At 41.9% G+C, this 12,486-nt stretch overlaps 1 protein-coding gene across 6 annotated transcripts in view; it reads right to left on the bottom strand.

Moving 5' to 3' along the window:
* The window catches only part of LOC147120246 (uncharacterized), a 21,182-nt gene extending 8,696 nt beyond the window's left edge, over positions 1-12,486 (bottom strand). Inside the window, exons 1-7 of one of the 6 annotated variants that reach the window (XM_085985891.1) lie at positions 12,390-12,486; positions 8,216-8,435; positions 6,260-6,349; positions 5,557-5,636; positions 1,589-1,704; positions 1,404-1,504; positions 1,073-1,141 (exon numbers count right to left, since the gene is read on the bottom strand). In XM_085985891.1, coding sequence (XP_085842017.1) covers positions 1,073-1,141; positions 1,404-1,504; positions 1,589-1,704; positions 5,557-5,636; positions 6,260-6,349; positions 8,216-8,407 — 648 coding nt within the window. In that variant the 5' untranslated portion in view covers positions 8,408-8,435; positions 12,390-12,486. The other 5 variants (XM_085985890.1, XM_085985886.1, XM_085985888.1 and 2 more) reach the window with 5 other exon arrangements.

Raw genomic sequence — 12,486 nt, 5'->3', positions numbered from 1 at the left:
CAATCACAATTCGATATGCAAATATTACAAATAGAGGGAGCTAATCGCTCATCCAACCAATCTGGACACATTTGTTCACAGTCACACACAAAACTTGTAATTATTAAAACAAGCCAAGTTAAGATAAACATATATTGATTAAGAAATTCCTTAATAATTAAGATTCCATCTCTGTTAGTAATTTTAAGAGAGGACCTGTGGGGAAAAAAAAAGAAAGAAATACAAAAAAAACAATATTATGCTAGCATATGCTTTTTTGGGCAAAATTCCCAAGCTAAACTTCCCGTGGAAAATTTCCGGAAATTTCCCGGAAACTTTCCACCCCTTTGCAACCCTAGGTGAACCTGTGGAATGCTCTACCACAGAAGGCAGTAGAGGCCAATTCATTAAATATATTCAAGAAGGAGTTAGATGTATTTCTTAAGGCTAAAGGGATATGGAGAGAAGGCAGGGGCAGGGTACTGAATTTGGATGATCAGCCATGATCGCATTGAATGGCGGAGCAGGCTTGAGGGGCCGAACGGCCTACTCCTGCTCCTATCTTCTATGTTTCCATGTGTTCGGACTTCCGACAGCGCCAAGAAGCTGAGTAGTGGCAGTTTGGAGAACTACCCCCACTGACTAACTGACACCGCAGGAGACTCGGACTCGGCGACATTTCTGGTTATTGAGGTGTTGTTTTCGGAGTATGAATTTTGCCGGTTAAGAGAGAATTCCGGATATTTAGGTGCCGTTTAAACAAGAGTTTCCTGTATATCAAAATGCAGTCCATGCTATAGAATTCCAAATTAAAACAATATTTAAATACAAAATACTGATCAGAAGTATACATAATCAATCCACTACTAAATCCTACACAAGAGACAGTAGGGTAATGTAGAAAATCATTTGCATAAAATGTTTAAATGCTAAATTAACAAATAAATGGACCATGGTATAATTATTCATCAATTGCTAATTGTGCCTGATGTTTAAAGTCCTGATCCAGTTGTAATATTTCCAGAAAAACTAACTAGGCTTTTTTTTTTAAGCAGAGTTTAACTTAATGGTGTTAATGCCAACAAACAGGTACCTGCTTTTCTTGAAGAAATTTTGCAATCAAAGGAACTGTATTTTTTGAGTATATATAGAAACACGGGCACTGGAAGACAGGAAATTGAAGTAGACACTGAATTCTTAGTTTAGATTAATATTCCTCAATACAAGTAGTGTTTAAAATGCTAAAAAGTTTGTCTAAAAGAAATCGAATATCAGAACAAGCTACTTCAGCACAGCAAGATTCTGCTTCAGTATAAATGCTTTTGAAATACAGTAACTTGTTCCAATATTAGATTTTTTTTTTAAAGAAAATGGTACAGTACATGGTCAAGAATTGCCAATTTAAGAAAAAGTAAAAATCTTACTGCTCTGCGAGATGTTGTTTCAGTGGAGCTGGGTTTTTCTTTAAATGCAGTGACTTGGAACTTTTCATCAATTTCTAAAATGCCAAACTTTGTAGTTTCTGCTGAGAGGAGAAGTGATGTTAGATTCTTTTCCCCAAAGATCAATTCAAGAAAGAAGGGAGCTTTGTAATAAATTTTAGATTGACCTTCATCTTTGCATAGGTAAGACAGAACCAAACTGCTGTCACAATTAATATTCTGCAGCTCAGCAAATTGTGCAAGGACATCAGCGAGGCTGAAATCTTCATAGAACAGGGTGTCCCTGAGAAAAATAAACAGTCAAAGTGATAGCCAAAACATACAATAAGTTATTATAGCAGAGTTAATGTTTCAGGTCGATGACCCTTTGTCAGAACTGGAAAAAGCTGGAGATGCAACAGGTTTTTAAGCAAGTGTAGGGGCAGGGAAAGGGGGGGAGGGGAGGAAAGAACAAAAGGGAGGGTCCGATAGGATGGAAGGCAGGAGAGATTAAGAGACAAAAGGGATGACAAAGGGGATTTGTCATCAATTCACCAAGAAGTGGAAATAATCTTTCATTATTTATCCTCTCAAACTGTTCAAAACTTTTCACATTTCTATTGGATCCCCCCCCCCCCCCACCCTTAAACACCTCTGCTTTGGTGAATATTGTTAAAGTTTTTCAAATCTCCCTTCATATATAGGATATATCCTCTCATTCCTGGTAATCGCAAGTACGCTTAAAAAGAAAATGTTAAAGTTTCTCCTTGCTCTGAAGAAATTGAGTACAAACTGCAGGAGATTAATCATTTTTTTAGGTTTGATACTGTAATTCGGACTACTGCCAAAAACGATGACGTTGGCAGACTTTAGAAAAAACACTGGAGTTTTGCAAAGAATTGTCAGATAGATTAAATGAGAAGCAAAACCTGGAAAAGTAAAATAAAATGCATTTTTAAAAGACTATTTAAATGGTTGGTGTGGTAAGAACATGTGCTTGGGTAAAGGAGAATTGTATCAAGACCATAGTGGGAGAATAAGGAAATTAAAATTACCCCAATGGCCAAGCAAAAATATTTGAAAAGATACAGGGAATCAAAGAGTAGTGAACACTGGAAGTCATCTAAAAGTCAATGAGGAGGATTAGAACAAGCAAAGGAAAATGGATGATAATGAAACAGAAGGGTAGATTGTGTTTAGCAACTGAAGGGATGCCATTTTTAAAGCTATACACATAGCAGACACAGGGATGAAGACCAGGCAGGTTCTTTAATGGATAAGCTGGGAAGAAATAAACTGCAATAACAACAGAAAATGCTGGAAATACTCAGCAGGCCAGGCAGCATCTGTGGAGAGAGAAACAGAGTTAACGTTTCAGGTCTGGGACCCTTTATCAGAACTGGAAAAAGCTGGAGATGTAACAGATATTAAGCAGGTGCAGAGACGGGGGGGGGGGGGGGGGGGTTAGGAGGGGAGGAAGGAATTGAAAGAACATCCTGTACTTTTGTAAGAGGCAGGAAAGATAAAATGTTGCAAATAGGAGTGGCAAAAATCATACTGCATGAAAAATGGGGGCAGGGACAATTATCTGAAATTGTTGAACTCAATGTTGAGTCCGGCAGGCTGTAAAGTGCCTAATCGAAAGATGAGGTGCTGTTCCTCGAGCTTACGTTGAGCTTCATTGGAACAATGTAATAGGCCGAGGACAGAGAGATCAGAGCAGGAGTGAAGCAGTGAATTAAAGTGACAGGCGACTGGAAGCTCAGGGTCACCCTTACGGACTGAACGGAGGTGTTCCGCAAAGCGGTCGCCCAATCTGCGTTTGGTCTCCCCAATGTAGCGACCACATCGTGAGCAGCGAATACAGTATATTAAATTGCAAGAAGTACAAGTAAATCGCTGTTTCACCTGGAAGGGGTGTTTGGGGCCCTGGACAGTGGGAAGGGAGGAGGTAAAAGGGCATGTGTTGCATCTCCTGCGCTTGCATGTGCAACAAAGAATGTTCCACATATCCCATGAACAGGCAGGCATAGCTAGGGCCCATGCGGGTTCCCATAGCAAGACCTTTAATTTGGAGGAAGTGAGTGGAGTCAAAGGAGAAGTTGTTCAATGTGAGAACAAGTTCAGCCAGGCGGAGGAGGGTGGTGGTGGATGGGGACTGGTTGGGCCTCTGTTCAAGGAAGAAACTGAGCACCCGAAGGCCGTCCTGGTGGGGGATGGAGGTGTAGAAGGATTGGACGTCCATAATGAAAAGGAGACGGTTGGGGCCAGGAAACTGGAAACTGTTAAAGTGACGGAGGGCGTCGGAAGAGTCGCGAATGTAGGTGGGAAGAGACTGGACAAGGGGAGAAAAAATAGAGTCATTCTTTGTTCCAGTCCTACTCAGGTCCCCTCCCTCACCTCTTTTTCCGGTACATTGATGACTATTGGTGCTGTTTCCTGCTCTCGCCCTGAACTAGATAAGTTCATTCACTTTACTTCCAATTTCCACCCTTCCCTCACCTTCACATGGTCCATCTCCGACTCTTCCCTTCCCTTCCTTGACTTCTCCGTCTCCATTTCTGGCGATCGGCTATCGACAAATATCCACTACAAGCCCACCGACTCCCACAGCTACCTGGACTACACTTCCTCCCACCCCGCTTCCTGTAAGGACTCTATTCCATTCTCCCAGTTTCTCCGTCGCGTCTGTTCTGACGATGCCACCTTCCGTACCAGCGCTTCCAACATGTCTTCCTTTTTCCTCAACCGAGGATTCCCCTCTACTGTGGTTGACACGGCCCTTGACCGTGTCCATTCTATTTCCCACACTTCTGCTCTCACCCTTTCCCCTCCCTCCCAGAACCACAATAGGGTTCCCCTTGTCCTCACCTTTCACCCCACCAGCCTCCACATTCAATGGATCATCTTCCACCATTTCCGCCACCTCCAATGTGATCCCACCACCAAACACATCTTCCCCTCACCTCCCCTTTCAGCATTCCGAAGGGACCGCTCCCTCCGCGACACCCTGGTCCACTCCTCAATCACCCCCAACAGCCCTTCTTCTTCACCTGGCACCTTCCGTGCAAGCGCAGGAGATGCAACACATGCCCTTTTACCTCCTCCCTTCCTACTGTCCAGGGCCTCAAACACCCCTTCCAGGTGAAACAGCGATTTACTTGTACTTCTTGCAATTTAATATACTGTATTCGCTGCTCACGATGCGGTCTCCTCTACATTGGGGAGACCAAACGCAGATTGGGCGACCACTTTGTGGAACACCTCCGTTCAGTCCGTAAGGGTGACCCTGAGCTTCCAGTCGCCTGTCACTTTAATTCACCGCTTCACTCCCGCTCTGATCTCTCTGTCCTCGGCCTATTACATTGTTCCAATGAAGCTCAACGTAAGCTCGAGGAACAGCACCTCATCTTTCGATTGGGCACTTTACAGCCTGCCGGACTCAACATTGAGTTCAACAATTTCAGATCATTATCCCTGCCCCCATTTTTCATGCAGTATGATTTTTGCCACTCCCATTTGCAACATTTTATCTTTCCTGCCTCTTACAAAAGTACAGGATGTTCTTTCAATTCCTTCCTCCCCTCCTAACCCCCCCACCCCCGTCTCTGCACCTGCTTAATATCTGTTACATCTCCAGCTTTTTCCAGTTCTGATGAAGGGTCCCACGGATGCTGCCTGGCCTGCTGAGTATTTCCAGCATTTTCTGTTGTTATTTCAGATTTCCAGCATCCGCAGTATTTTGCTATTATAGAAATAAACTGCAGTTTGATTAATTATTCTCTATTCTTTCCTTGAATCATTTAGTACAGATTACTGCTAATATTAGTTAATGCATGCTACCTCGTGAGCTACAGAGAAGCTTCTTAAAGCTATTGAATAGTTCTTTTTAAAATTGAATATCCTTTCTATTTAAAAGTTTGTTTTTAATTTACTATATATATATATATAGGGATGGGCAATAAATGTTGGCCTTGCCAGTGATGCCAACATCCCATGAACGAATAAAAAAAATATATATATATATATACACACACACAAACTTTTTACAATCTATAACTTAAATATTGTATATTTTAAGCAATTTACCTGGCTTTAACACCTTTACCAGCTATTCTACTTGTATGCTTTACTACCTATTTATATTGTTGCTTACCCGCCTAGTACCAACACATGATCATTGATGTTAAACTGAGTAATGGCAAGCTGAAGACAAGCGATAGCACCCAACCGTTCCTATGGGGAGAAAAAGTTAATTTTTTTAACTGTCTGGAACACTGAATTATGGCTTTTACTTAAGTTTAAATAACTCAGCTTGTAAAATATGTGTACAATATAAACTGTTTTATTCTCCAACTTTTAAATGCATATAGGTCAGTTAATAAGTGAAAATTCTATAAAGATGGTGACACCCCATCAGGAAATATTACTCAAATCAATAATACAACATAGGAATGTGTTTAAAGGCAGTAATAATTTACAGCTCAGATGACATCAATAAACTGCCTAAGATTCAATCTCAGTTTATAATCTTATCTGAACATCATGATCTGTTACAGATTTGTAATGTTCTATGTAGGTGTTATCCGTTCACTGGTACGGAACAAAAGTTGGAAACTAAAATGAATAATAGCACTTACAGATCTTTTATTAATATAGAATTTTACTTCTAACATTGCCAACATTCACATTTTCTGAACAAATATATTTTACTTTTACAAACATAAAAATCTTAACTAGCTGAAGTGTAACTGTGTCTGGAAATTAAATGCAATTTTCACTAATGATCTAATGTTTTTGAAAGTGATAGTTCTGATTTATACATTATGTATCCTCCTATTGCAGAACTGGGCACTTACCTCATTGCTTCTCGTTCCATCATTTAGGACTTTAACTATTTGGAACTTCTTTGCCCAGTCTTCAAACGTCACATAATAGAGATCATTTGTCTGCAAGGATTATTATTAGTTAGCAATTATTAGCATACCTGTAAGTGTGATATTCTTGCAGTGTCCACTACAGTTATATGCTTTAAAAGACAGTTTTGACCAATTTTATTTGCAAAGTGAAAATTGCACAAGCTCAATTTTTAATTCTGTACCTCCCAAACCAAAATTTTTCAGCACATTTGTTTTCTTCTTTGTGGACTGCTGAATGAGAAAAAGACGAGCTTTACTGGGAATTAAAGTAGTGACACTGTTTAAAAGTGGAATTAACATTTGGAATAGTCAAACAGCACAAGAAAGAATGGGTCTATTTCTTCCTCATCACCCCTCGTATATATCTAAGTACAAAATTGTGAATACCCAAATCTTGGCATACATTTTCAATTCTGTGTCAAAAATTGTATAATGATACAATCTTAAGTTTCAAAAAAAAATCTCTATGCACTCTAGTACAGTACTTCAGTACAGGGTACTACTCTAGAATGGAGAAATGAGGCCCTCTCACTTTTGATTAACAATTTTTTTAAGCTGGGTCTGGCTGGTACTATCCAATATCAAAACTACATGGCTAGCCGCACTATCAAACTGGAGGCCATTGGATGTTTTTTCTTTTTGGCAGAGATGTGTTAAAAACCAGGCATTTGGTGCTCCTTTTTCTGTTTTAATTTAAATCAACTTATCTTCTACATACTCCAACTGCAAAATCCCAGCATCAACACACAGCAAAAAAAACATAAAATAGCATTAAATGTAACTAAAAAACACTATTACACCAAGTTTAAATCTCAAATTTATGTCAGTGAAATATGTAAAACAGAAAGCATTTTTTTTAATAGTAATCTTGGATTTCAGAAGAATTAGAATCATAGAATGATACAGCACAGAAGGTGGCCATTTGGCCCATTGTGCCTGTGCCAGCTCTTTGAAAGAGCTATCCAATCCATCCCACTCCCCTGCTTTCCCCATAGCCCTGCAATTTCTTCCTTTTCAAGTATTTATCCAATTTTTTTAGGAAAGTTATTACTGAATCTGATTCCACCACCCGATCAGGCGTTGCACTGCAAATCATAACAACTCACTGCTTAAATTTTTTCCCTCATGTCGCCTCTAGTTCTTTTTCCAATCACCTTAAATCTGTGTCCTCTAGTTACCGACCCTTCTGCCACTTGAAACAGTTTCTCCTTATTTGCTCTATCAAAACCCTTCAAAATTTTGTACAACTCTATCAAATCTCCCCTTAACTTCTCTGCTCTAAGAACAACCCCAGTTTCTCTATTCTGTCCATGTAACTGAAGTCTTTTATCCCTGGTACCATTCTCATAATTCTCCTCTGCACCTTCTTTAAGGACTTGGCATCCTTCCTAAAGTGTAGTGCCCAGAATTGGACTCAATACTCCAGCTGGGGCCTAACCAGTGTTTTTAAAGGTTTAGCAATAACTTCCTTGTTTTTGTGCTCTATGCCTCTATTTATAAAGCTAAGGATCCCATATGCCTTTTTAACTGCCTTGTCCTGCCACCTTCAAAGACTTGTGTTTCTACTGTCTGTTTCTGTTCCTGCACCCCCTTTAAAATTGTACCATTTTGTTTATAGTACCTCTCCTCATTCTTCCTACCAAATTACTTTACACTTCTCTTAAATTTCATCTGCCATGTGTCTGCCCATTTCACCAGTCTGTCTATGTCCTCCTGAAATCTGTTACTATCCTCTTCACTGTTTACTACATTTTCGAGTTTTGTGTCATCTGCAAACTTTGAAATTATGCCCTGTATACTTAAGTCCAGGTCATAATTGTAGATGAACATTTGGAGGTAGACCACAGAGTTTAACTTGTGCAGTTTTCTGAAGGAAAGATCAAAATGTAGACATACAATAACATAAACTGCATCAATAAAGTTGATCTTGTCTATTGCTGCCATCCAATGACTGATAAGCGGCTGATGTCCTACTGGTAGAAGGGGCTTGGGGATGCCACAGAGATGCTTAAAATCTCCACTGGTATCATTCTGTAGATCACGATTCAATCTTGTACCATAGCCAGCAGCCAGAATAATAGCCTTCATAATATCAATACTTTCTGTGCAGTGTACCCTGCTGGAGAAACATTTTTAGATAAAGAATAGTCATCATGTGATGTTACCAATATATTAAACAACGTTCAGATTTTCCTTACTAAAGTAGTATTCCAGGGTTTTATTCTATAATGGCCTTTCCCTACATATCATAATCACATTTTACCTTCTGCCTATTTAATATAAAAATTCATTTTTCAATGTGTGACTGGCCACTTGATCCACATTGACCATCTAGGATCCAGCCACCATACAACCTAATCCGGGAGTATCTTTTAAAATGAAGGGAGGCATAAAGATTGTAAAGTTATTTTTAAAATACACAAAAAGCAACCAGTAATTTGATTCTTAATAAATAGCTGTCATACCAATACAAAACTGCCACAACCAAGGTAGCATGAGAATGTTCTCCACATGGCACACATTCTTCTGTTTAAACTTATTAGATTTTAGAAGGGTATATTATCATACAATGAATTAAAAAACAATCCAGTTTATGTCAAAAGTAAAAGCAGTATTGAAATTTACAGAACAGGAGAGGCTTATGCAAAAAGCGCCATTCACTCCAAATGAACATCAACAGGCCAATCTTAAGCACTTTCTGACAGAATCTGCAATCTGGTGGCCTTTTGAAACTAAAACACACAATGCCTTTGAAGCTATGATCTCCAAGTTGCACACGGTAGTCCTTGGATCGATACAAGGTTAGAAAAACTTTTCATAGTCAAACGCCACGCAAATGTGTACAAACAAAAATCTGATGCCGTGTTGCGGGAGTCCCTTAAAGTAAGAACGTGTGCCAGGGAAAGGGAAATATCACAGATGCCGCATGGGATACTCTATTAAAGTAGGCATTCAGAGAAGGAAACTGTATGTTTATATTATAAATGCTTTCACATCGAAGCAACGTTAAAATAACAAAGCACGCACACTAAAAATAACCAGTTCTACTTCAATTAACTATTTCTTCCTCGCCCTCTTCCACCTTCACCCAACAGATGTACGATAGCAAAATACTGCGGATGCTGGAAATCTGAAACAACAGAAAATGCTGGAAAAACTCAGCAGGCTAGGCAACATCCGTGGAGAGAGAAATAGAGTCAACGTTTCAGGTCGAAACCCTTCTATGTTTCGACCCAAAACGTTGACTCTGTTTCTCTCTCCACGGATGTTGCCTGGCCTGCTGAGTTTTTCCAGCATTTTCTGTTGTTACCTGGTCTCGGTTGGGTGGTAGGAGCACAACACATTGGCCCAGAAATTCCAGAACGGGGCTTGCAGCGCGTGCAAGCCCCGTATTTACACTTACCCCGCGCTACTGCCGATCAGCTCCAGGGGCGCCTGGAATTGGTGTTTCCAGAAGAAGAATCCCGGGCAGCGTATGACGTCACGCCGCCCAGGAGTGCAGCCAGCGCGAAGCCTGTAGCGTGCAGTGCAAGTGAGACACGCCCCTTGAGGTCTCAGTTTCACTGGACACGCCCCCAATGTTTCTGTCAAGCTGCTAACCATTTTTACATGCAAAGCAGCAGTTTAAATAGGTTTTTGGAAGTTTTTTGAAGATTTTGGTAACTTTTATAAACTTTTTAAAATGTTTACATTATTTTGAGTAATCTGAAGTAGTTTTAAAGAGAATTAAAGCAATTTAAAGACTTTTAAAAGCCCTAAAAGAATTTTTTTAATTCCATTTATTTATTTAGCAATGCCGTCATCATACGTGTCTTCACACTGTTCCCTTTGGGGAACTGTATGAAGTGGTGGAAGGATTTATGTCCATGATTAACGCTCATTCCGTGACCGTAACCATCTTTGAACCAGCCATTAGGGCGGTTAGTCCTATGGCGGGAGGGTTTTACGGGCTCCCACAAGCTATACAAGGAGGGGGGCCACCCACACCCACGGACGCAAATATCCCACTGGATGTCAACCCAGAATTTAGAGCCGGAGCTCCGACTCCACTTGCTGGGACTGTCTGGAGCGGGGTTCGAAACCCTACCCTGATCTGGCCCAGCGGCGGGGATCCTACCGCTATGACAAAGGCCCAATCCGATTAGCAACGTGAAATGGCAGCATAGGGCTCCAGTCACGGGGAGGGAAAAGGCGCAGGAAACGTATGGGTGTCACCTTTTGTGCGGAGTGGGCCTTTTGCGTAGCAGTAAGCATCCCCGCCGCTGGGCCAGAAGGAGTAGGGTTTTGAACCCCACTCCAGACAGTCCCGGCAAGTGGAGTCGGAGTTCCAACTTTAAATTCTGGGTGGACATCCAGCGGGATACTTGCGTCCGTGGGTGTTGGTGGCAGCGCCCCCCCCCCTCCTCCTCCCCCCTCAGATGGGTTGTGGGAGCCCGTAAAACCCTCCCGCCATAGGACTAACCACCCTAATGGCTGGTTCAAAGATGGTTACGGTCACGGAATGAGCGTTAATCACGGCCATAAATCCTTCCACCACTTCATACAGTTCCCCAAAGGGAACAGTGTGAGGATACGTACGATGATGACCTCTTGCGCAATGCACCTCCTTGGACCCTCAGTCGCAGATGCGAGGGGCCAAGTCGTGCAATTGTTAAATTTTTCATTTTATTGACATGTAAAATGTTGGCCCAGTAATTCCCTTCCAAATGCGCGAGTACGGTCGGGGTACTTACGCATCTGGCTGGATGAAATGCCGGTTTTCAGCATGCACAGTGCATGTGGGGAAAACCGGCATTTCCTGTCCTCTGAACGAAGGGGTTCAGAGGCAGAACGCGTGCGACTGCACAGGCAGCGCGTGCGCAGTATAATTCGCCGCTTTCATTAATGCTTTCAGTGAGGTCAAGTCATTACAACTTACACATGAAAAAAGCATGGGTACAGTTGCTCCAGAGGCTGCGGAGGAAGATATTTCTTATCGTGGAGCTTCTGAAAGTATGTATGTCTGTATATATTCCTTTGCGTGTTATGTATATATTCCTTTACTTATGTGTATGAATGTATTATTTAATTATGACTTTCAGAGAAAGTAACTTATTGGAAAATCATAATTAAAAACATATATTCCTTTACTAATGTGTATGAATGTAAAACATACATACATATACGTAAAGGAATATATGTGGACATACATACATAACTCATTCTCACATTCCATTCACACAGCCACAATTGCTCCTTCTACCTACCGTTCTGAAAACCGTTTAAAAAAAAAAATTTAACTTTAAAACTTACTTAAAATTTCTTAAAATAACTTCCCTCCCTTTCCCAAACAAAAATATTGCATTTCAGAAGCTCCACGATAAAATGTTTCTTCCTCCGCAGCCAATAAACCACTTTACACTTGCTTTTTTTACGTGTAACTTCTGAGGACTTACCCTCACGGATTTCATGAATGAAATCTACGAAGTTCACTGCGCAAGTGCTGCCTGTGCAGTCGCACGCGCTCGAGGTCTGGAAATGCCGGCGTTCCCCGCATGCGCTGTTCATGCTGAACGCCGGCATTTCCAACGGCCAGATGCGTGAGTACCCCGAGCGCACTCACGCCTTTGGCCGCGAATTTCTGGCCCAATGCCTCAGCAACTTGAGGGGGTGGGGGGAGAAATCCTCCTGCTGCTGATAGCGCTCCGGGGACAGCTGCTGGAAAGTGCTTGTTGTGTGCGAGTCGGGTTCAGCTGCAATGCCCCCAGAGTGAGCCAGCCTGCTGACTGACATCTGTAAAGGATCAGGCGTCAATGGTCAGAGGGCAAACGGATTTAGTGAACTGCGGCCAAGCAAGGAGCCGTGGCTTGAGGCATGTAAATAACAAGGGAAAAACAAGAGAGAATCGAGCGTCCGACCAGTGCACGGCAGAAGCCGGCAGTGAAGATCTCGCTCTAAGGACCATCCAGTGACCGGCAGGAGGGAGGCGGCAAATGGGAACTCGGGGCCAGTAGCTCCATGCCTGTCTTGGCCGCGCAGAGATTGAATGCCGATCCCCCAAGGTTACGGTACCCAGGACGCGGAATTTTACCTTTTAGCCCCGAGTCACCGATCGGCAGCCGCACTTCAGGCCCCGGAACCGGAAACCGCCGCTTAGCCCCAGAGGCTCATGGTCAACGGGTTGCCAA

This window comes from Somniosus microcephalus, chromosome 4, assembly GCF_052327205.1.
Source record: "Somniosus microcephalus isolate GS21.2 chromosome 4, FLI_Smic_1.0, whole genome shotgun sequence".
Taxonomy (NCBI): Eukaryota; Metazoa; Chordata; class Chondrichthyes; order Squaliformes; family Somniosidae; genus Somniosus; species Somniosus microcephalus.
Note: the sequence above shows the minus strand (reverse complement) of the source record. Positions and strands in the feature narration are given on the sequence as shown.